This window comes from Colossoma macropomum, unplaced genomic scaffold, assembly GCF_904425465.1.
Source record: "Colossoma macropomum unplaced genomic scaffold, Colossoma_macropomum, whole genome shotgun sequence".
Classification (NCBI taxonomy): Eukaryota; Metazoa; Chordata; class Actinopteri; order Characiformes; family Serrasalmidae; genus Colossoma; species Colossoma macropomum.
In genome coordinates, this window is record NW_023494795.1 from 43,436,090 (window position 1) to 43,457,938 (window position 21,849).

The window sequence follows — 21,849 nt, forward strand, 5'->3', positions numbered from 1 at the left end:
TTTTTCATGTCTGACCAGTATTTCAGACTATTTCAGATATGCTGACACTCCATATGGACTAAAGTAATGGGGCACCTACACATCACACCTACAGGAGCTTTTATGAATCCCATTCTTATTCCATAGTCATTAATATGGAGTTGGTCCCCCTTTGCAGCTAAAACAGCTTCCACTCTTCTGGGAAGCTTCCTAGAAGATTTCGGAGTGTCTGTGGAAATTTTTGCCCTTTAATCCAGAAGAGCATCAGAGGTCAGACACTGATGTTGGACGCGAGCGCCTGGCTCACCATCTCCGTTCTAGATCATCCCAAAGGTGTTGGATGGGGTTGAGGTCAGGGCTCTGTGAGGGTCAGTCAAGTTCTTCCACACCAAACTCACCCAGTCAGGCCTTTATGGAGCTGCTTTGTGCACTGGGACTCAGTCATGCTGGAACAGGAAAGGTTCTTCCCTAAACTGTTCCCACAAAGGTGGAAGCATAGAATTGTCCAAAATGTCTTGGTGCTGACGCATTAAGATTTCCCTTCACTGGAACTAAGGGTTCTAGACCAACCCCTGAAAAACAACCCCATAGCATCGTCCCTCCTCCACCAAACTTTACAGCTGGCACAGTGCAGTCAGGCAGGTAACGTTCACCTGGCATTCGCCAAACCCAGACTCATCCATCAGACTGACAGATAGAGAAGTTTGATTCATTACTCCACAGAAGACTTGTCCAGTGGCGGCGCTTTACTCCTCTCCATCCAACACTTGGCTTTGTGCTTGGTGATGTAAGGCTTGCATGCAGCTGCCATGAAGCTCCTGGTGCAGTTTCTGTGCTCATGTTAATGATAGAGGAGGTTTGAACTCAGGTTATTGATCAGCAGAGTGTTGGAGACTTTTATGCTCTAAGCTCCTCAGCACTCGGAGACCCGCTCTGTAACTTTACGTGGTCTGACACTTTGTGGCTGAGTTGCTGTGGTTCCTAAATGCTTACACTTTTCAGTAATACCACTCACAGTTGATCATGTAATACGAGAGAAGAAATTTTGCGAAGTGACTTGTTACAGCAGTGGAATCACCACAGCACCACGCAGGAATTCAGTGAGCTCTTTAGACCAATTCTTCGACTAATGTGTGTAAAGGCAGTCTGCATGGCTAGGTGCTTGATTTTATACACCTGGAGCAATGATTACGAGGTGTGTCCCAATGCTTTTGTCCATATAGTGAATGGTGCTGTTGTAATTGTGTACTACTTTTGTGTTTTTTGCTGGTTGCTTAATGGAGAGGTTTACACAGCCTGAAAAAAGTTTGTACTTGCTGCGCATTCAGTCAGATTTTCATCAGAATTTGTGCTATTTAACCAACAGCTTTATCAAACATTATATTTTACGTCCATAAATATGCAATCCTAATGTAAATCCAGATAGTCCCAATGTCCGTATTTTCTAAATGTTTATGTATCAGCATCGTCATTGGCAGATAGGTACATAAAAAATTTTACTTATCGGCCTACATTTCCCATATCACTGCACCCCTAACTGGCAGTACTGTTGGGTTTGTTTATTTTGGTTTATCGGTATCATACAATTTTAATCCCCATTTTAAGCAGAAATTGTCAGAAACAGATAAAATACGCAAAGTGCACATATTTAGCAGCCAGTTTATTTTCAGACTGAGTTGGTCAAGTGTGTTTGGGTTCATATTCAACCTCCTGGCCTCTCGTGGTGCTTCGGACTGGACTGTCCTGCTGTGTTTAGAGCAAGGTTGTTGATGTGACCTTGTGGTTTTAATCCATTGCCAGTATTGTCCCACTCAGCTGGAGAGCGGAACTGGAGAGTGTGTTTAATGTTCCCATGTGTCCAGTTTGCACATTATTTGCTGGATAACACTGTGGCCGATACGACCAAAAGGCAACAGAGGAAAACTGACTTCACAAAAAGCTTGCAGCTCTCATGAAGCTCGCTCATCTCTGAAGATGAAAACTACTCCACCAAACCACTTCAGGATATGGACAAGTTTATTAGAAAATCTTTCGGTTTCCCACTGTTATGCCTGGGAACTGCGCTTTCTGCAGTTTGCATGAGGGTCCACTGTCTTTGGAGGAGGTGGGACTTTCTGAGAAAAGTCAAGTGACAGAGTTTGCAATGGTAAATAGCAGAATGGGTGGACGGAGCTCAGATATCTAACCACATCAGAAACAGAGAAATCATTCTGAGTGTGCTTATTAGGTGGCCTGCAAACCGGCTAGCTAGTTAGTTAGTTTGATTTTAGATTGAATATTAAGCAGGTGGCAATCAGAAACCTCTGTCCTCCATGACTGGACACTTTCTTTAATATGCATGAAGGTCCACCATCTTTGGAGAGGTGGGACTTTCCAAGAGAGTCAAATGACAGTGCTTGTAGCGATAAATAGCAGAATGGATGGACGGAGCTCAGAGACTTCGATGACCAGCAGACTTGTCCTGAGTTGATTTGACTTTGAATTGAATACCAAACAGGTAGACCGGTGTATCAGCTCAAGTTTCTAGAAAGGGCACTATGCATCAAAGCCACGACGTAGTGACCCGAGGCCGTGGTATACAGTCTGGGCTTGAAACCTCTCGCGTCTCAAATCCAGCTGATCGAGGCACCTCTAGTGAGGGTCATGGGCTTCTTCAGTGTCCAAAACCTCCTCATGGTCAATGCTGGAGCGATGGACCTCCACATAGCATCCACTCACTTTGTCCCATGGAGCTGGACACTGCAGAGCTGATGCCCAAAGCAGAAACCAAGCTGTACACCCGGCGCTGGATCATGCTGTTGCTCTTCAGCTTCTGTTCAACCAGCAATGCCCTGATGTGGCTACAGTATGGCATCATCAGCAACATCTTCATGCGCTTCTACAGCGTGGACGCTCTGGCCATCGACTGGCTCTCCATGATTTTCATGCTGACGTATGTGCCGCTGATTGTCCCGGGGATGTGGCTGATGGACGTCCGTGGGCTCAGGGAGGCCGTGCTGATCGGCGCTACATTTAACTGCGTGGGCTCATGGGTCAAACTTGGCGGAGTGGAACCGGACCTGTTCCCAGTCGCCTTTTTCGGCCAGTTTGTTTGTTCAGTGGCCATGGTGTTTATCCTCGGGGTTCCACCCCGTCTTGCCTCGCTGTGGTTCGGAGAGAAAGAGGTGTCCACTGCCTGCTCCATTGGAGTGCTGGGGAACCAGGTGTGTAAACACTTCAGGATGCCAAACGGTCTTTAGGTAGTCATTCATTTTTTTAGTGTCGGGAAACATATTTAACAGAAAATGACACAAAACTAAATATCATATTCGATGTCTCAGTATTCAGTGAGTCACTTACTTTACCTTTATTCCAGCTTCCATTCTTTTCAGGAGACTCACTTTCAGTTCCTCAAAGAATCTGCAGACACACCTCCAAAGTTCAGTCTTAGAAGCTGGTTGATGATTTTCTGAAGTAACCAAACACATTCAGTGGTGTTGAGGTCTGGACTCTGGGGTGGTCAGTCCATCGTTCAGCTTCTTTGCGTCAGTGAGGTTCTTCTTGACAGCTACACATCCTTTCAGACCCACAGCGCTGAGTCGTCTTCTCACAGTGGAAGGATGGACAGAAACACCTGTGGATGTTTTCAGATCTGAAGCAGCTTGATTTTCTCCTCTCTCTCAGAGATGAAAGCTTTAAGTGCTGTTAGGAGGCACATTTTCTCTGTAGATCTGAATCTTCTTAATACAAGTGGATTATCCTGAATCTAATCTCCACAGAAATATCAACTGAAAAGTAAAGAACTTCATGTACTTAATGGCTTTTTTACCGGAAATTAAATTAATGAAGGGTCTCTGGCTTTTTTCACAGTATGTGAATTTAAGGGGGCGTATAGGGTAGTTTGGATTCTTAATGAAAGTCGTCTCCCACTGTAAAAAATGGTTTGTTGGATCAACCTAAAAAAATTACTTCATGATAAGTAAATTAACTAGTTTTATTCAACCTACATACATACTTTGAATGAATGATTTTTTGAGTCATTGTAATTTTTTGATTTGCATTAAACCAGTACAATTACTACATGAAGGCTTATACAGAAAGGGTTATTGAATTTGTGTGACGGTGGCGACTGAGAGATTTTCTGTTTTTCCTTGTAATTAGCAGAGATTTTAAGATCCTGGCATACGGTTAGGCTACTGCTGCTCCACCATTCACTCCTTATGGAGTTTGTTTCTCGGCCAAGATCTTGTAGGCTGAAGTTCAGCCTTGCTGTGAGGCTGCAGCATTCGCTTCCTCATCCAAAACCACAGGATCGCGTGAGTGCTAATTCACTAAAACAATAGCTCGATTTCCTGCTGATTGTTGGCGAAATTCCTGTAAACAGTTTTCACAGCAAGTACCTGCATATTAAATTATGGATTAAGGATGAACTTTGGCTTCAGCCTAGAATATTGTTAATCTTCTCAAAAGCTCAATAAATATATTATTATGTCCAAAAGTTTGTAGACTCAGCGTTTCTTCTGAAATGAAGGTGTTAATAGTGAGTTTGTGCTGCAGTAACAGCCTCTACTCTTCTGGGAAGGTTCTATACTAGATGTTGGAACATTGCTGTGAGAACTTGGTTGAGCATTAGTGAGGTCAGGTACTGATGTTGGATGGTCAGTTCTGGATCACTCCAACTCATCCCAAAGGTCGTGGATGGAGCTCCATCACTCCAGAGAACACTGTTCCACTGCTCCACAGCCCAATACTGGGGGGCTTTATACCCCATGGTGACCTTAGACTTATGTGTAGCTGCTCCAGGGAATGCCATTCTATCGGTCAGTACTTTTCTATGGAGATTGTAAATTCAGTTGAACTGATTCAGTCATACTGACCTGTTCTGCTTGTTCCCGCCCAACAGCTTGGGATTGCCATTGGATTCCTGGTGCCACCCATTCTGGTTCCAAATGTTGAAGACATGGACGAGCTGGCCAGTCACATCAGAGTCATGTTCTACATCACAGCAGGCGTGGCCACGTTCCTCTTCATCCTGGTGATCATTGGTAAGCAGGACCCATGTTTAATTGTTCTGTCCATGCTCTGCCCACAAATGCATTCTTTCATAATACCTACATTTAGAGTCGGTTATTCATTCAGCCTAATGAGAAACTGTAGAACAGACTCAGTTTATATCACAATACCTACATTTAGAGTCAGTTATTCATTCAGCCTAATGAGAAACTGTAGAACAGACTCAGTTTATATCACAATACCTACATTTAGAGTCAGTTATTCATTCAGCCTAATGAGAAACTGTAGAACAGACTCAGTTTATATCACAATACCTACATTTAGAGTCAGTTATTCATTCAGCCTAACGAGAAACTGTAGAACAGACTCAGTTTATATCACAATACCTACATTTAGAGTCGGTTATTCATTCAACCCAATGAGAAACTGTAGAACAGACTCAGTTTATATCACAATACCTACATTTAGAGTCGGTTATTCATTCAACCCAATGAGAAACTGTAGAACAGACTCGGTTTATATCACAATACCTACATTTAGAGTCGGTTATTCATTCAGCCTAATGAGAAACTGTAGAACAGACTCAGTTTATATCACAATACCTACATTTAGAGTCGGTTATTCATTCAACCCAATGAGAAACTGTAGAACAGACTCAGTTTATATCACAATACCTACATTTAGAGTCGGTTATTCATTCAACCCAATGAGAAACTGTAGAACAGACTCAGTTTATATCACAATACCTACATTTAGAGTCAGTTATTCATTCAACCCAATGAGAATCCCATTTAAATGGAATTTTTACCAGAGTTCTGTTAATTTGTCCAACCTCACCACAGTAGCTACAAAGATAGACATTTGTGAGCAGAGACTGGAGAGGGCAGTTCTGTTTGAGTTGGGTGGAGAGGTAATGCTGGACATTCCTTCCTCACCTACAGGCTGTTTTCCCTTCATTCCTCTCTCTCTCTCTCTCTCTCTCTCTCTCAGTTCAATTTAGTTCAGTTATATTTAATCAGCTTGATTGGCTTGGCCATGTTTAGTTTGCCAGAAACTACACTCTTGAAGAAAAAGTGCCACAAAGGGTTATTTGCATAATGCTGTAGAGGAACTGTTTGTGGTTTCCTGAAAAAGCTTTCAATAGATGGAACCATTCTTCTAAATGAGGTGTTTAAAGAACCTTCACATAATATAAAGGTTCTAAGAAGAACGTAAATTGGTATAGAACTTTTATATTATGTGAAGGTTCTTTACGCCTTTATAATATTCTTCACACCTACAAATCTCTTTTTCAAACATGGTTCTTTAAGGAGCCAAAAGTGGTTCTTCTATGGTACCGCTCATAGAACGTTTTGTGGCACCTTATAACATTTACTCACTAAAATCTTGATCATTACAAAAGGTGCTGTCTCTCTCTCTCTCTCTCTCTCTCTCTCTCACTCTCTCAGTCAGCAGTTTGTCTCTGTCTCTCGTCCCCTCCCTGCCCACGTTTGTCGTAAAATGCTAGCAGTTGCACATGATGCATATGTCGCATTCCTCCTGACGCAGCAGCAGGCGAAGCCACGGAGCTCTTGCGAAACAGTTGAGTCACATCTCTGGTGTCACATGAATGGAAAGCTATTGTCCCTTAAAGGCAATGGTGTGAATGTCCCTTCAGTCTGAAGACACACATCTGTCACAGACGCATTCCACCGAGGCAGCTTCTCACATTTACATATTCACCAGTGTGTGCGTGTACAGCTTCCTGCTGGTGTGTGCAGTACAGGGTTTTATTCAGAATACAGGCTGAAAGGCGAAAAATAAGCTGTATATACAACCCCATTTCCAAAAAAGTTGGGATGCTGTGCAAAATGTAAATAAAAACAAAATGAAATGAAGTGCAGATCATTTAAACCCTGTATACCATTGGACCTACTACAAAGACAACATATCAAATGTTGAAACTGTGAATTTAATATTTGCCCGTTTTGAATTTGATGCCAACACATTTAAAAAAATTTGGGATGGGGCAACAAAAAGGTGGTAAAGTTGTGTAATGCTTAAGAAGACCTGAAAGTTAACTGGCAACGGGTCAGTAAAATGATTGGGTATAAAAGAGCATCTCAGAGAGGCGGAGTCTTTCAGAAGTAAAGATGAGGAGGGGTTCACCACTCTGTGAAAGACTGCACCATCAAATAGAGCAACAATTCAAGAATAACGTTTCTCAACATAAAATAGCAAAGAACTTCTGCTTTTCATCATCTATGGAACAAAATATCATTAAAAGATTCAGAGAATCTGGAGAAATCTCTGTATGTAAGGGACAAGGCCAAAAACCAGTATTAGCTGGCCGTGATCTTTGGGCCCTCAGGCAGCACTGCATTAAAAACAGACATGATTCTGTAGTGGAAATCACTGCATGGGCTCAGAAACACTTCTGAAAAACACTGTCTGTGAACACAGTTTATCACTGCATCCAAATGCAAGTTAAAACAAATATAAATATAAAAAATAAATATAAATATAAAAACGCTGCCACCTTCTCTGGGCTGGAGCTCATTTAAAACGGACTGAAGGGAAGTGGAAAAGTGTCCTCTGGTCTGACAAATCAATATCTGAAATTCTTTTTGGAAATCACGGACACTATGTCCTCTGGGCTAAAGACCACTCAGCTTGTTATCAGTGCACAGTTCAAAAGCCAGTATCCATGATGGTACAGGGGGGCATTAGTGCACATGGTATGGGTGACGTGCACATCTGTGAAGGCACCATTAATGCTGAATGATATATACATGTTTTGGCAACATATGCTGCCATCCAGATGACGTCTTTTTCAGGGAGGGCCTTGATTATTTCAGCAAGACGATGTTAAACCACATTCTGCATGTATTACAACAGCATTGTTATGTATTAAAAGAGTCCAGGCGCTAAACTGACCTGCCTGCAGTCCAGATCTGTCACCACTGATAACATTTGGCTTATTATGAAATGAAAAACAATAGAGACCCTGAACTGATGAGCAGCTGAAATCCTGTATCAAACAAGAATGAGAAAACATTTCACTTTCAAAACTACAGCAGTGTCTCCTCAGTTCCCAAACACTTACAGAGTGTTGTTAAAGAAGAGGTGATGAAACACAGTGGTAAACAGGCCCCCGTCCCAACTTTTTGGAATGTGTTGTTGGCATCGAATTCAAAATGAAGCACATGTTTTTCAAAAAACAATAAAATTTCTCAGTGTCAACATTTGATTTGTTGTCTTTGTACTATTTTCCTTTAAAAATATGGTTTAAATGATTTGCAGATCACTGCATCCTATTTTTATTTATATTCTGCACAGCGTCCGAACTTTTTTGGAAATGGAGTTGTATTAGATTTAGCTGTTGGGTCACTTATTGACCATTTGAGTGGAAATTAAATATATGAAAGCATACATGATTAATACTTTGGTTCATTTATTTGAGTCGGTTACTTAGCAATGAAAATACATTCCAACCTGGCAGCCTTACCTCGCATTGACTCGTTTTTTTTACAGCAAAGAAACACTGTATTGTGGCCTTGTAGAGTACCTTACTGCCACTGTCCACAATGTTCTGCTTTTCTACTTTAAAAGCGATAGTTTGGAAAAAATGACCAATGTTTTCCTCTCTGACCCCAGATGTGATCCATCAGCCAAGGCATGTTTGATGCATCTGAAGCAGCAAGGCTAATGTAGCTAACAAGTAATGGAATCTTCTACCCACCAGTGCTGTTTATCTGATGGAGAGTTCCTGTGGTCTGCAGGTTTTATAGGAAACTCCAAAAGCTGTGTCGCGTGAACATTTTGATCTTTTCGTTTTAACCACCTTCACTCAGCCTGCAATTGTAGTTTTAGTTAGCTTTTAATATGATTTTAGTATGTTTTAGTTATGCATTCATTTTACATTTATTATTATTTTTATTTATTTTATTATCAACTTCTTATATTTTAGTTAATGCTGGAATATTGCTTTACATTTTCTGTTTTTAATTTATAAACTGTTTTTCATTATTTTATCCCTATTTGATCTGCTATTAAATTTTATTTTAGCTATTTTAATGGTTTATTCTGATTTGATTGATTTTTACTATAAAATGTACCACTATAATAGTTTTTCTAATTTTTTAGCATTACAATACTTTTCTAATCTTAATTTTTCAGTCCCTCATTTCTGTATTGGCTCAGCAACATTGGAAATTGGGGTCTCCCTCAGTGTGCATTGATTGATTGATTGATTGATTGATTGATTGGTTTTCTCTGTAGCTTTTAGTCATTTCTTGAACTCCAATTTTTTCCACGTATTTTCCGCTGACTTTGCTCTTCCTCATGCAAGTGGGTTGTCTTATATCTAATATCCTCACACACATCTACTGAAAGATATAGAATTTGTACTTTTAACTGGTAATTGAATAAATGAAGGGTGGTCTCTGACTTTTGCACAGTACTGCACTTTCTCTATTTTCCTATATGTGGTGTCGTGGTCAGCCAGGCCTGAGGCCTGACACTGCTGGGTTATTTTTTGATCAAGTGACCACCGGAAAGGTTTTGGGGGTTCCGGCCGTCCCGTTGCTGAAAGCTTTGGGGGTTTGGGCTTCAAAGGTCCGCTCGTTTGGATTAAGTGTTTTCTTTACACTTTAAACGTTTGTTTGAAGCTGTTGACGGGACAGTTGAGTCCGCTGGTGCTGCCGTGTTGCTGCGTGTCTGCAGGACGGCTCTCTCCCTGTAGAGCTCTGCAGTAAAATAAATATGACCATCTGTGGAGCCGTGGTGCTCTAGAAAGACCCCAAGTCACCCAGCTGTGTCTCTCACCCTGTGTCTCTCTCTCCCTCAGTGTTTCAGGAAAGGCCGGATATCCCCCCCACTCAGGCTCAGGCCGCAGCTCGTCTGATCCCGGCGGAGAGTTACTCCTACACAGCCTCCATCCTCTGCCTCCTCCGCAACAGACCCTTCATCCTCCTCATCATCAGCTACGGTACAGCGCCATATCTGTTACTCATTTACAGGATTATTCTGTTTCTGAATGAAGACCTGCCTCCACCACAGAGCCTTAGCAGCACCAGGACTGCTGTTTTGGGTGGGCCGAACCTTCAGTTTCTTAACCGTGAGCCGTCTGGTAAGAGTCGACCTCAGACTGGAGGAGAAAACTGAAACTGAGATACATGAAACTCAAGAGCTCGTGATCTAAACTCACTTTGCACAGCAGTGTCCAACATACCCTGAATATGTTTGTGGTTTTTCTGTATTATTCTTCATTCATTTATGCCTCCTTATTTAAAAGGGAATTCCACCTATTTTTAAAGAAATTGCTGCTTAATTTTGCGATTTTGATGTCATTCAGAGTGAGATATTCAAAAACATAATAATGCAACCCACATTAAAAACAGCATCACGCATTAATGTCATAAAACACACATAAGCAAATAGGCACACAATAAAATAGAGTAAAATAAAACCAAAATTCATATGAGGATTAGGGCTGAGTATTGATCAACCCTTTTCAGATATTGATACCACGACATACTGAAAGGCGGATGTGTGAAATGCAGGTGTATTTACTATAAACGGACTGCAGACTAATTGAGAACTGCTGTTATTAATACGGAGTGTAATTTAGGCTCTCTAGATTTTGGAACAAGCCCGCTTATTGGCTCACTGAGTAGGTATTCACATTTGGTATTGAATGATGTAATTTTTCGATACTCTGTAGTGCTGAAGTAATTTGCCAAAAAAGCATTGGTTTTTAATACCCAGTCTTAATTAGGATAGTATTCAGCTAATTTTCAGCGGTAATGATACAGAATATTAAGGTTATTTAGGGTCGTTTTGATTTTATGGGAACTCTTAATCAGCAGTAGGGAAATAAGATAATAAAACTATAAAACTCAAATCACTTCCTCCTCTAATCAATGATTAGTCTTCACCCTCTGCGTTTCTGTTTGGAGCAGCTCACTCACAGCGACAACACAGTCCGAAATGTCAGTGAACATGAACTGAATGTGAACAGGAGTACATAAAAAAGGTTAACTGTAGAAGAAATACAGTGTATAAATAGCTAAGAAGTATTAAAGTATAATGACTCATTCTGTTCTGTATGTTTTTCCCTGCTCTCTGTTTGGCTTCTCGTCCTGTTCTGTCTCTTTCAGGGTTAAACGTTGGCTGTTTTTACGCCGTCAGTACGCTGCTCAACCAAATGATCATTAAGCACTATCCAGTAAGTCCCGCCTCCAAATCCACTGTCTTCAATCAATGACGGACAGCTTGTTTTGCTGTACTAATACTTTTTTATTTTGTTCAATAATAACCTACTTATCTAATTTCTTGTCAAGTTATCTGCATCCAAATTTGCTCACCTTTTGAAATACACTATACGGACAAAAGTATTGGGACACACCTCGTTGAATTCAGGTGTTTCATACAGTCTCATTGCCACATGTGTATAAAATCAAGCACCCAGCCATGCAGCCTGCCATTACACACGTTAGTGAAAGAATGGGTCTAAAGAGCTCACTGAATCCGAGCGTGGTTCTGTAATAGATGCCACCATTGCAGCAAGTCAGTTCATGAAATTTTTCCCACTTAGATATTGCATGATCAGCTGTGAGGGGTATTATTGAAAAGAGGACGTTTTTAGGAATCACAGCAACTCAGTCATGAAGTGTCAGACCATGTAAAGTTACAGGGCGGGTCTCCGAGCTCTGAGGAGCACAGAGCATAAAAGTCTCCAACACTCTGCTGATCAATAACTGTAGAGTTTAAACCTCCTCTGGCCTCAACATCAGCACAGAAACTGCACCAGGAGCTTCATGGCTCATGGACTCTGGAGCAGTGGAAACGTATTCTGTGGAGTGACCAATCAGCTTCTCTATCGGTCAGTCTGCTGGACGAGTCTGGGTTTGGCGAATGCCAGGAGAACGTTACCTGCCTGACTGCACTGTGCCAGCTGTAAAGTTTGGTGGAGGAGGGATGATGATATGGGGCTGTTTTTCAGGGGTTGGTCTAGAACCCTTAGTTCCAGTGAAGGGGAATCTTAATGCTTCAGCACCAAGACATTTTGGACAATTCTACACTTCCAGCTTTGTGGGAACAGTTTGGGGAAGAACCTTCTCTGTTCCAGCATGACTGAGCCCCAGTGCACAAAGCAGCTCCATAAAGGCCTGTCTGGGTGAGTTTGGTGTGGAAGAACTTGACTGGCCCTCACAGAGCCCTGACCTCAACCCCATCAAACAACTTTGGGATGAACTAGAACGGAGATTGTGAGCCAGGCCCTCTCGTCCAACATCAGTGTCTGACCTCACAAATGCTCTCCGAAATCTTCTAGGAAGCTTCCCAGAAGAGTGGAAGCTGTTAGAGCTGCAAAGGGGGACCAACTCCATATTAATGCCTATGGATTCAGAATGGGATTCATAGAAGTTCCTGTAGGTGTGATGTGTAGGTGTCCCAATACTTTTGTCCATGTAGTGTTTAAGGGGAAAAAGTCTACGTCAGATTCATCACGTCTCACCTTTGTGCTCTTGAGTTTGTGTAGATTCTGTTCTTACCTAAGAACAAATCCCAAATAAGAGAACATTACCATGAACACTCGAACCCTTTTGCATGATTAAACAGTTCTTTGCATTGTGAAATCGTTGATTGAGAATGGGCTGTAAATGGTTCTATATAGTACCCAAAAGGGTTCTTCTATTGTTACAATCTTGACATAATAACAGTAGAAGAACCCTTTTTGGTGTTATATAAAACCCTTTTCAAAAAGGTTCTGTATAGAACCATTTATAGCACATTCATGCACATTTTCCATCAATCTGAGGAACTCTTATATAATGTGAAGAACAGTTAATCATGCAAAGGGTTCTTTGGGTGTTTATGGTTCTGTACAGAACCATTTTCTTTCCCAAAGAATCCTTGAAGAACTATCTTTTTTAAGAGTGTACTGGATGGTCAGCTGTAAAATGCCACTGTAGACGTCCTGGGGTCACTGATCTTATCCACCGAGGGCCGGTGTGGCTGGAGCTCATAACTAATCAACTGTTTAAACGAGTAGAATCAAGTTTTACTTGCTTGAATGAAAACCTGCAGCCACACTGGTCCTTTGTGGACAAGAATGGTAACCCATGCCTTAAACTGAGGCCTCCTCTTTTTGATGTATGTCTCTTGACCTTTGACCTCAGCCTTGAGGGTATTAAAGGCAGGAATCTGTGCCACGGGTGAGTTATTTCCTCCAGGCACAGCTACAGTCACACAGACTCAGTTTGGGTTAGTGTCAGTGGGATGTGCAGGCGGTGCAGTGGACGATCAGCTAAACTCTTTACACAGATTTTCCACTATTTTCCATCATCAACGTTCCATATTAACGCAGAAGACTCGTGTAGGTTCACTGGTGGTTCTGGATAGTAAATAAAATGTCTATATTTGTGTTGTAGTCATGGCGACCCCTGGTTCCTATCACCACCACTGTAAAGCCTGAATAATTGATCGGTGCAGGTGTTTTTGCTGGGGTGAGTGAATGTGCTGCTGCTGTTTTCAGGGTGAAGAAGTGAATGCTGGAAGGATCGGTCTGACCATCGTTATAGCTGGCATGGCCGGCTCGCTGATCTGTGGCATCTGGCTGGACAGAACCAAAACATACAAGTAAGAAAGGACACTTCACTTCAGCCAGGCGTGCTGTCGTAAGACTGCAGAGGATCCTAAACATAATCACTGATAACTGGCACTGTTGGCCATGGATTAGTATTACTAATGTAATGTGTAGGATTGGATCGGGATATAATGTCTATGCAGTTTCCCCAAATTCCCACAGAAAACCTAAAGTGAAAGGTCATAGCCTGGATCTTCACATCAGCATTCGCGTCCATAGAAAACAATACAACATGCCACACTGCCACATCTATCAGCAGGTTTTGTGTGTCATTAACAAATTGTAACAGGAACCCTGTAGGATTGACTGCAGATTCATACTGGATTAAAATCACTCCACAATTATTACTGTCAGACTGTAAAACTACACACTGCAGATTCATACTGGATTAAAATCACTCCACAGTTATTACTGTAAAACTACACACACTGCAGATTCATACTGGATTAAAATCACTCCACAGTTATTACTGTCAGACTGTAAAACTACACACACTGCAGATTCATACTGGATTAAAATCGCTCCACAATTATTACCGTCAGACTGTAAAACTACACACGCTGCAGATTCATACTGGATTAAAATCGCTCCACAATTATTACCGTCAGACTGTAAAACTACACACACTGCAGATTCATACTGGATTAAAATCACTCCACAATTATTACTGTCAGACTGTAAAACTACACACACTGCAGATTCATACTGGATTAAAATCACTCCACAATTATTACAGTCAGACTGTAAAACTACACACACTGCAGATTCATACTGGATTAAAATCACTCCACAGTTATTACTGTCAGACTGTAAAACTACACACTGCAGATTCATACTGGATTAAAATCACTCCACAATTATTACTGTCAGACTGTAAAACTACACACACTGCAGATTCATACTGGATTAAAATCGCTCCACAATTATTACTGTAAAACTACACACACTGCAGATTCATACTGGATTAAAATCACTCCACAATTATTACAGTCAGACTGTAAAACTACACACACTGCAGATTCATTAAATTGCAGAACATAAAGCTAAAACGAATCTAGTCCCAGTGAAGCTAAAGTCAGGTGTGATTTAGTCATGATTCTGAGGTTATTATCAGTTGGGACTTCAACTCCACAACCTCACACGTTTCAGCTGAGCGTGCAGGAGTGTGTGTGAGTGAGTGAGTGAGTGTGTTTGGCCGTCATTTAGATCTCTGCGTGTTACTTGTTCAGTTTTGTTTGTCCAGATGGCAGCACTGTCAGATCACTCTGACTCCTGACCTTTGATCTCTCGAACACATCTTTGAAACTCTGATTAACCAAGAATCAAAAGTCAGAGATCATCTTTTATTTTTTTTTAATTTCCAGTCAAAACAGCAACATGTTCTTCATTTTCAGGAGATGTTTCTGAGGTTAAATATAAGATAAACACTGATTAAATGCTACAGAGAAATTGGGCCTCCTAACAACCACCTGGAAGACCTGGTGGCCCTCAGAACTGCCCCCATCAGATAAACAGCACTTAAAGCTTTCATCTCTGAGAGAGAGGAGAAAATCAAGCTGCTTCAGATCTGAAAACATCCACAGGTGTTTCTGTCCATCCTTCCACTGTGAGAAGACGACTCAGCGCTGTGGGTCTGAAAGGATGTGTAGCTGATCAAGAAGAACCTCACTGAGAAAAGGAGACGGACACATCAAACAAAGAAGCTGAACGATGGACTGACCACCCCAGAGTCCAGACCTCAACACCACTGAATGTGTTTGATTACTTCAGAAAATGATCAACCAGCTTCTAAGACTGAACTTTGGAGGTGTGTCTGCAGATTCTTTGAGGAACTGAAAGTGAGTCTCCTGAACAGAATGGAAGCTGGAATAAAGGGACAGAGGGACTCACTGACTCACACAGCTGAGAGTAGATTTAGCTGCTGAGGCTTCTGGGTAATTTTGTATTGAATATGTTTTCTGATGTTTTTCCTGGTACTGAAAATACATAACTTGTTCATAATGGTTGTTTTTTCCTGGAATTAAAGAAATGAAGGGGGTCTCTGACTTTTGCATATTGCTGTATGAACTCCACACACAATTATTATTACCATACACAGGAGACGTGTTGTGTTGATGTTATATGATGATGTTTATGTGGCCATTACTCTGAATAATACTGTTTGGGCTGTTTGACTTGCTGTACAGCTTTAAAGGGGACTTTCAACAGTTTTTCAAAATTCCTCCATAATTCAGTGTGTGAGATGTAAACAGAGTGATTCAGAGTGGTTTAGTGTGAAATGGTTCAGATGTCTTTACAGTGGTGGTGATAGGAACCAGGGGTCGCCATGGCTACAACACACACAGCGCCCTACATCTATAGTTGTACATGCATTTTAATACACAATTACTGTCTATTTGCTGAATTTAACATATTGAGAGAAAATAAAACATAAAATGTGGCCAGTGGAAATGTTACGCCACATTTTGTATTTTATATTTATTGTTGTCAATATGTTAAACTCCATAAATAAATATAAATTGTGCACTACAGTTGCCCTAAAATGCTATATTTGGATGTCAGTATGTCATATTTGTTCTATAGAGGATGTGTTTACTTATTTTTAATGGAATATAGTAAACAAAACCATGTTTTCATTAATGTATAATCATGTTTTCGTTATCTTAGAATGAGCCCTTCATATCTACATAGTGAGCAGCTCCTCTTCTGACAGAGGCTGCCACCATGTTTCTACAGTAACCCCGAATGGACAAACCAAACTCTGACTCTAGAGGGCGCCTTTCGGGCTTTTACGCTGAAGCGGCAGCTTTCATTTGGTGGCGCTGTTGCTCCGGTTGGAAGACATAGAAAGAAGAAGAATCAGTGGCTGCTGCCGGTGCTGCTAACTGTGTTGTGAGAAGTTTGAGAACGAATTCGAGGGCGAATCCTCACCATCAATAAAGAGAAAACATGAAGAAGCGAAATGAAACTGGGACAGACGACAGCAGAAATCCTGAGGGCCACTACAGGTTCTACTACACGCTTGGAAAGGCAGGGAGATTCAGCTGGGTGCAGTCTGCAACCTCACCACTAGATGGCACTAAATCTTACGCACTGAACCGTTAAAAAATATGTCTTAGACCAAAATCAACTCAAAACTGTCATAAAATAATGTCTCAGACTTCAGGCAGTGAATTCACTCAGGTCTACTCATCTTATCCCCTTGTTTTGATGTCAGCACTCAAACATTTCAGGTGTTTAAAACGTGTGTGTATCTGTGCTTTTAACAATAGTTTGGAAAAGAAAACTGTCCAATCATTATTTAGACAAGAATTTCTGAGAGTGTTGGGTCTCTCTCCCCTCCATCATGGACATCTACACCACACGCTGCATCCGCAAAGCCACCAGCATCATGAATGACCCCATCCGTCCCTCACACAGACTTTTTTCACTGCTGCCGTCTGGCAGAAGGTACCGGAGTATCCGTGCCATCACTGCCAGACTCAGCAACAGCTTTGTCCCTCAAGCGATCAGGTTTTTAAACTCACGAGGACTGAACTAAACACTTATACACACCTTTTTTGATGCTCTACGCGCACTGTTTTTACTACCTCAGTAACTGTTTTACTATTCAGTAATTGTAACTGTTTTACTACCTCAGTAACTATGTATAGGTATGTTATCTGACGTAACTTACAGATCACATCACGTTAAAAATGTCTGCACCTTATTCCACTACCTCATGTCCAGAAGTCTGTGCTGTGTCGGTGCTACACTGTCTGGTCTGTTTACTGTGTCTAATGTCTGTTTAATTTATTGTATTTATTGTATTGTTTTCTAGCTTAATCCTTGTTTGCACACTGTCTGCACGTTTGCACTTTGTACTTTTGTATTTTTGTACTTTGTACTTTTTGTTCCTTGTGGCTCCGTGTTGTTCCTGGAGGAACGTAATTTCGCTCCACTGTGTACTGTACATAGATGGAATGACAATAAAAGCCTCTCGACTTGACTTGATAAAACTATGCAAAGCATCAACACAGACCTGCTATGTGATGAGCTAAACCTGCATGGGGAGTTTTTATTTAATCTAAAGATGAAAAGAGAAAAGTGAGAAGTGTCAGTAAATTGTGACGGGCAGTAAATATCCTAAAGCAGGCCGTGTTTTGTGAATGATGCCCTGAGTGTGTTTATCCCTGTCAGAGAGAGTAAATAATCCGGGAACAGGTTGTTAGAACAGATTAGCGGTGTTTATATTGCGAGTTGGAACATGGTGCTGTTCTGTGGAGTGTTTTTCAGCTTACTTATCTCCCTTTCCACATCCCCCCCCATCCTCCCCCAGGCAGACGACTCTGGCGGTGTATGTGATGTCTCTGGCAGGCATGCTGGTATACGCCTTCACCCTCAGTCTGGGTCATCTGTGGGTTGTCTTCATCACCGCTGGAGCTCTCGGGTAATTAACTCTCACGTTTCAGAGTTTTTGTTTTATTTTCATTTTAATGATAACAGTGATGATCTGAAACATTAGTGCCTTGTTGTTGTCGGTAACCCTTAGAGTTGTTGTTTTAATTTGAATATATATTTCAGTCAACATTATGTAATTATTTACACATAATCGCATATTTACACAATTATTTACGTTGCAAGCTGTGTTTACATCTCATTTACATTCTGAATGAACAGGTTCGAGTCTGCAGTTCTGGCTTTTTTCTGTTTGTTTTAATGTCAGGTGATAAAAAAGCATAACAAAAATGTAAAGGATGTTTTTCCTTCTCCAAAGCGAGACACACAACAGTAACATCTCCTCAAATTTACATCGTGATACATTCCTCCACGTGTTTCAGTGAGGCAGAAACAATTCTTATCAAAGTTCAGCATGATTTTTTTTTAGCGCTGACATCAACTGAAACTTCTAAGAATTAAAAGGTCGGGATGCACGATTATATCGGAATTACGTATCAGAATAATATAACAGATGTCTAGATTTTGATTTCAGACTCATATGCACTAAAACATCTGCACAATGTTTATTACACACAAATAAGTGTGTAATATAGTAATAATAATAATAATGATGAATAATGCTGATCCATGTGGATTTAGTCTTAATTTACACAGTTTATAAATGTTAATGAATCAACATCGGCATATACGCACATAAAAAACGTGCCAGCATCGACCCACAATTCCATTATCAGTGCATCTGTATTAAAAAGAAAAAAAGATATTTGTGAAATATGTTTCTCTGCTTTTTTCTTTAATGTGGATGGACACTTGTTTTTAAACACACACCAATCAGGCATAACATTCTGACCACCTCCTTGTTTCTACGCTCATTGTCCATTTTATCAGCTCCACTTACTATATAGGTGCACTTTGTAGTTCTACAGTTACAGACTGTAGTCCGTCTGTTTCTCTGATACTTTGTTAGCCCCCTTTTACCCTGTTCTTCAGTGGTCAGGACCCCCATAGACCCTCACAGAGCAGGTACTATTTGGGTGGTGGATCATTCTCAGCTCTGCAGTAACACTGACGTGGTGGTAGTGTGTTAGTGTGTGTTGTGCAGGTCTGAGTGGATCAGACACAGCAGTGCTGCTGGAGTTTCTAAACACCTCAGTGTCGCTGCTGGACTGAGAATAGTCCACCAACCAAAAATATCCAGCCAATAGTGTCCTGTGGGCAGCGTCCTGTGACCACTGATGAAGGACTAGAGGATGACCGACACAAACTGTGCAGCAGCAGATGAGCTATCGTCTCTGACTTTACATCTACAAGGTGGACTGACAATGTAGGAGTGTCTAATAGAGTGGACAGTGAGTGGACACAGTGTTTAAGAACTCCAGCAGAATATTTCAGATTTTGAAAATTTCAGATCCTGTTTGATTTTCATGTTTGTTTCTGTATTGTAAAATCTTCTGAACTGCGTCTCCTCTGCAGGTTCTTTATGACGGGCTATCTGCCTCTGGGCTTTGAGTTTGCAGTAGAGCTGACCTATCCGGAGTCTGAGGGAACGTCGTCCGGTCTGCTGAACTGCTCTGCTCAGGTGTGTGTGTGTGTGTTTGTGCACGTTTGTGCACCTGCAAGTATGTGTTTATTGCAAGAGTGCTTGGTGTTCAGTGGTTTATTCCAGGGTAGACAGAGATTTTCAAAACCACCTTAAGATTATATGTGTTTATGAAAACGTGCTGACCTGTGGAGATGATTTGTCTCTATTTTGATCCATTCTCTTGATTATGTTTCCTTTTTACTGTGCTGTAATTCTGAAAAGCACTTTTTCTATTCAATTATACAGACTTTCTATTTACATTCCAGTTCATTGTGTCAGATGTCTTTACAGTGGTGGTGATGGGAACCAGGGGTCGCCATGACTACAACACAGATATAGACATTTTATTTACTATCCAGAACCACCAGTGAACCTACACGAGTCTTCTGAGTTTATATGGAATGTTGATGATGGAAAATAGTGGAAAATCTGAAATAATAAGTTTTCTTTGGGGACTATTTTGCCTCACAGCGCCCTGCATGTATCCCTCCACCATGAATGGAGTTTAAGTTCTCTAAACTATCATAAAACAGTGTCTCAGTCATCAGGCAGTGAATTCATAACCATTTCATGTAGGAACTTGCTGTGAGGGAGCTTTTAAAGGTGGACGTCTGGTTCCTATCACCACCACTGTGAACAATTCTGACTCGGTCAGTTTATCTAGAACAGAGCGTTTCACACCAAACCACTCTGAACGACTCTGTTTATGTCTCAACCATTTAACTATGCAGAAATTTAGAAAGATTTGGTGGAATTCCCCTGTTAATCTTGCTGTGGTAAATTACTCACCATCCAAAATGACGTATGTTACCCATAAGTTTAATACGAAATAGTAATGAGGAATCCATCTAACATTAAGTGTATTACAGATGTTTTAGTGGCTCCTGTCTTTTGACTCATCCTGTAATGACGTCTCAAAGTTTACACCTTTTTCCAAAGTACTTATTTAATAGAAAAATTAAGGCCACCACAATATGTAAATCTACCGTTTTGGGCGCAGTAACGTAGTTTCCTGAAAGCGAATATGAGATGATCAGTCTTGGGACCGTCAGTAATTTCACATGGACTGTTCTGTTTACAAGCTGTGCCGTTAAATGTACATCATTATGAAGGAGTTCAGCAGGATTTTCAGATAAAAACATCCTTAACTTTGTCTCAGTGTTCGGAAAGTTTTTGTGAGGGTCAGTCAGCGCCATCTGCTGGTGTCCATTCTGACCAGCACGGTGGACTAAAACTTTGGTCTTTCCAGTTTAATAGCTTCTGCGATCATGTTTATGTAATCTTTGTTTATTTACTCAGTTACTTTATTTTGCTGTTTTAATGTTGTATTCATGTTTGTATTTGTGTTATTTCTTGTTTTGCAGGTGTTTGGTATCATTTTCACCATCTGTCAGGGGAAGATCATTGATCGCTTTGGAACCCTGGCAGGGAACCTCTTTCTGTGTGTTTTCCTGCTGATTGGGACTATTTTAACAGGTACAGCGTTCTGTCTGCCTGTCTGTCTGTTTCCAGCTCTTTCTGTGAGTGAGATTCTTTGGTATTGTCGCTTAGTGATGTAGATACTAAGGTAGGTGTTTACAATGAAGTAGCCAGTTAGTTGAAACACAAAGTGGGTGTTTCTAATAAAGTGGCCAGTTAGGGGAATCACAAAGTGGGTGTTTCCAATAAAGTGGCCAGTGAGTGGAAGCACAAGGTGGGTGTTTCTTATAAAGTGGCCAGTGAGTGGAAGCACAAGGTTGGTGTTTCTAATAAAGTGGCCAGTTAGTGGAATCACAAGGTGAATGTTTCTAATAAAGTGGCCAGTTAGTGGAAGCACAAGATTTTGCTCTGTTCCACCTAAAGCTCCTACAGAAAGGGATCAACCATCTTAAGTCATCAGCAAACAGGAAGCCGACTGCATGCTTTATTCTCTGCACAAGCTGATTAGGCTCAGATATCACTGTTCTGTCTGACCTAAGGGTTTTTTTTTCTCAGGATTTATCAAGTCTGATCTACGCAGGCAGAGGGCTAACCAGCTAGACAAGACAGCTGTAAGTACTCGGCACATATGCACTGATACATCATGTCAATTCAGTGTTTACACTGTAAAATAATAATAATAATAATCTGTGTCATAATTAACAGCACGTGTGTGTGTTTGGCATGTGTGCCCTGTTCACGCCTGCCATTAAAGAAGCGTCTGATAAGGACACATTAGTGCCTTAAAAGCTGCATCATCAGGGCAGAG

At 41.1% G+C, this 21,849-nt stretch overlaps 1 protein-coding gene across 2 annotated transcripts in view; it reads left to right on the top strand.

The window, feature by feature from the left end:
* The window catches only part of flvcr2b (FLVCR heme transporter 2b), a 37,378-nt gene that overhangs the window by 7,901 nt on the left and 7,628 nt on the right, over positions 1-21,849 (top strand). For both annotated transcript variants that reach the window (XM_036582474.1, XM_036582475.1), the window contains exons 2-9: positions 4,862-5,003; positions 9,800-9,940; positions 11,112-11,179; positions 13,490-13,593; positions 17,919-18,029; positions 19,514-19,619; positions 20,987-21,098; positions 21,597-21,652. In XM_036582474.1, the coding sequence (XP_036438367.1) occupies positions 4,862-5,003; positions 9,800-9,940; positions 11,112-11,179; positions 13,490-13,593; positions 17,919-18,029; positions 19,514-19,619; positions 20,987-21,098; positions 21,597-21,652 (840 nt within the window). The remainder of the gene's footprint in view (positions 1-4,861; positions 5,004-9,799; positions 9,941-11,111; positions 11,180-13,489; positions 13,594-17,918; positions 18,030-19,513; positions 19,620-20,986; positions 21,099-21,596; positions 21,653-21,849) is intronic.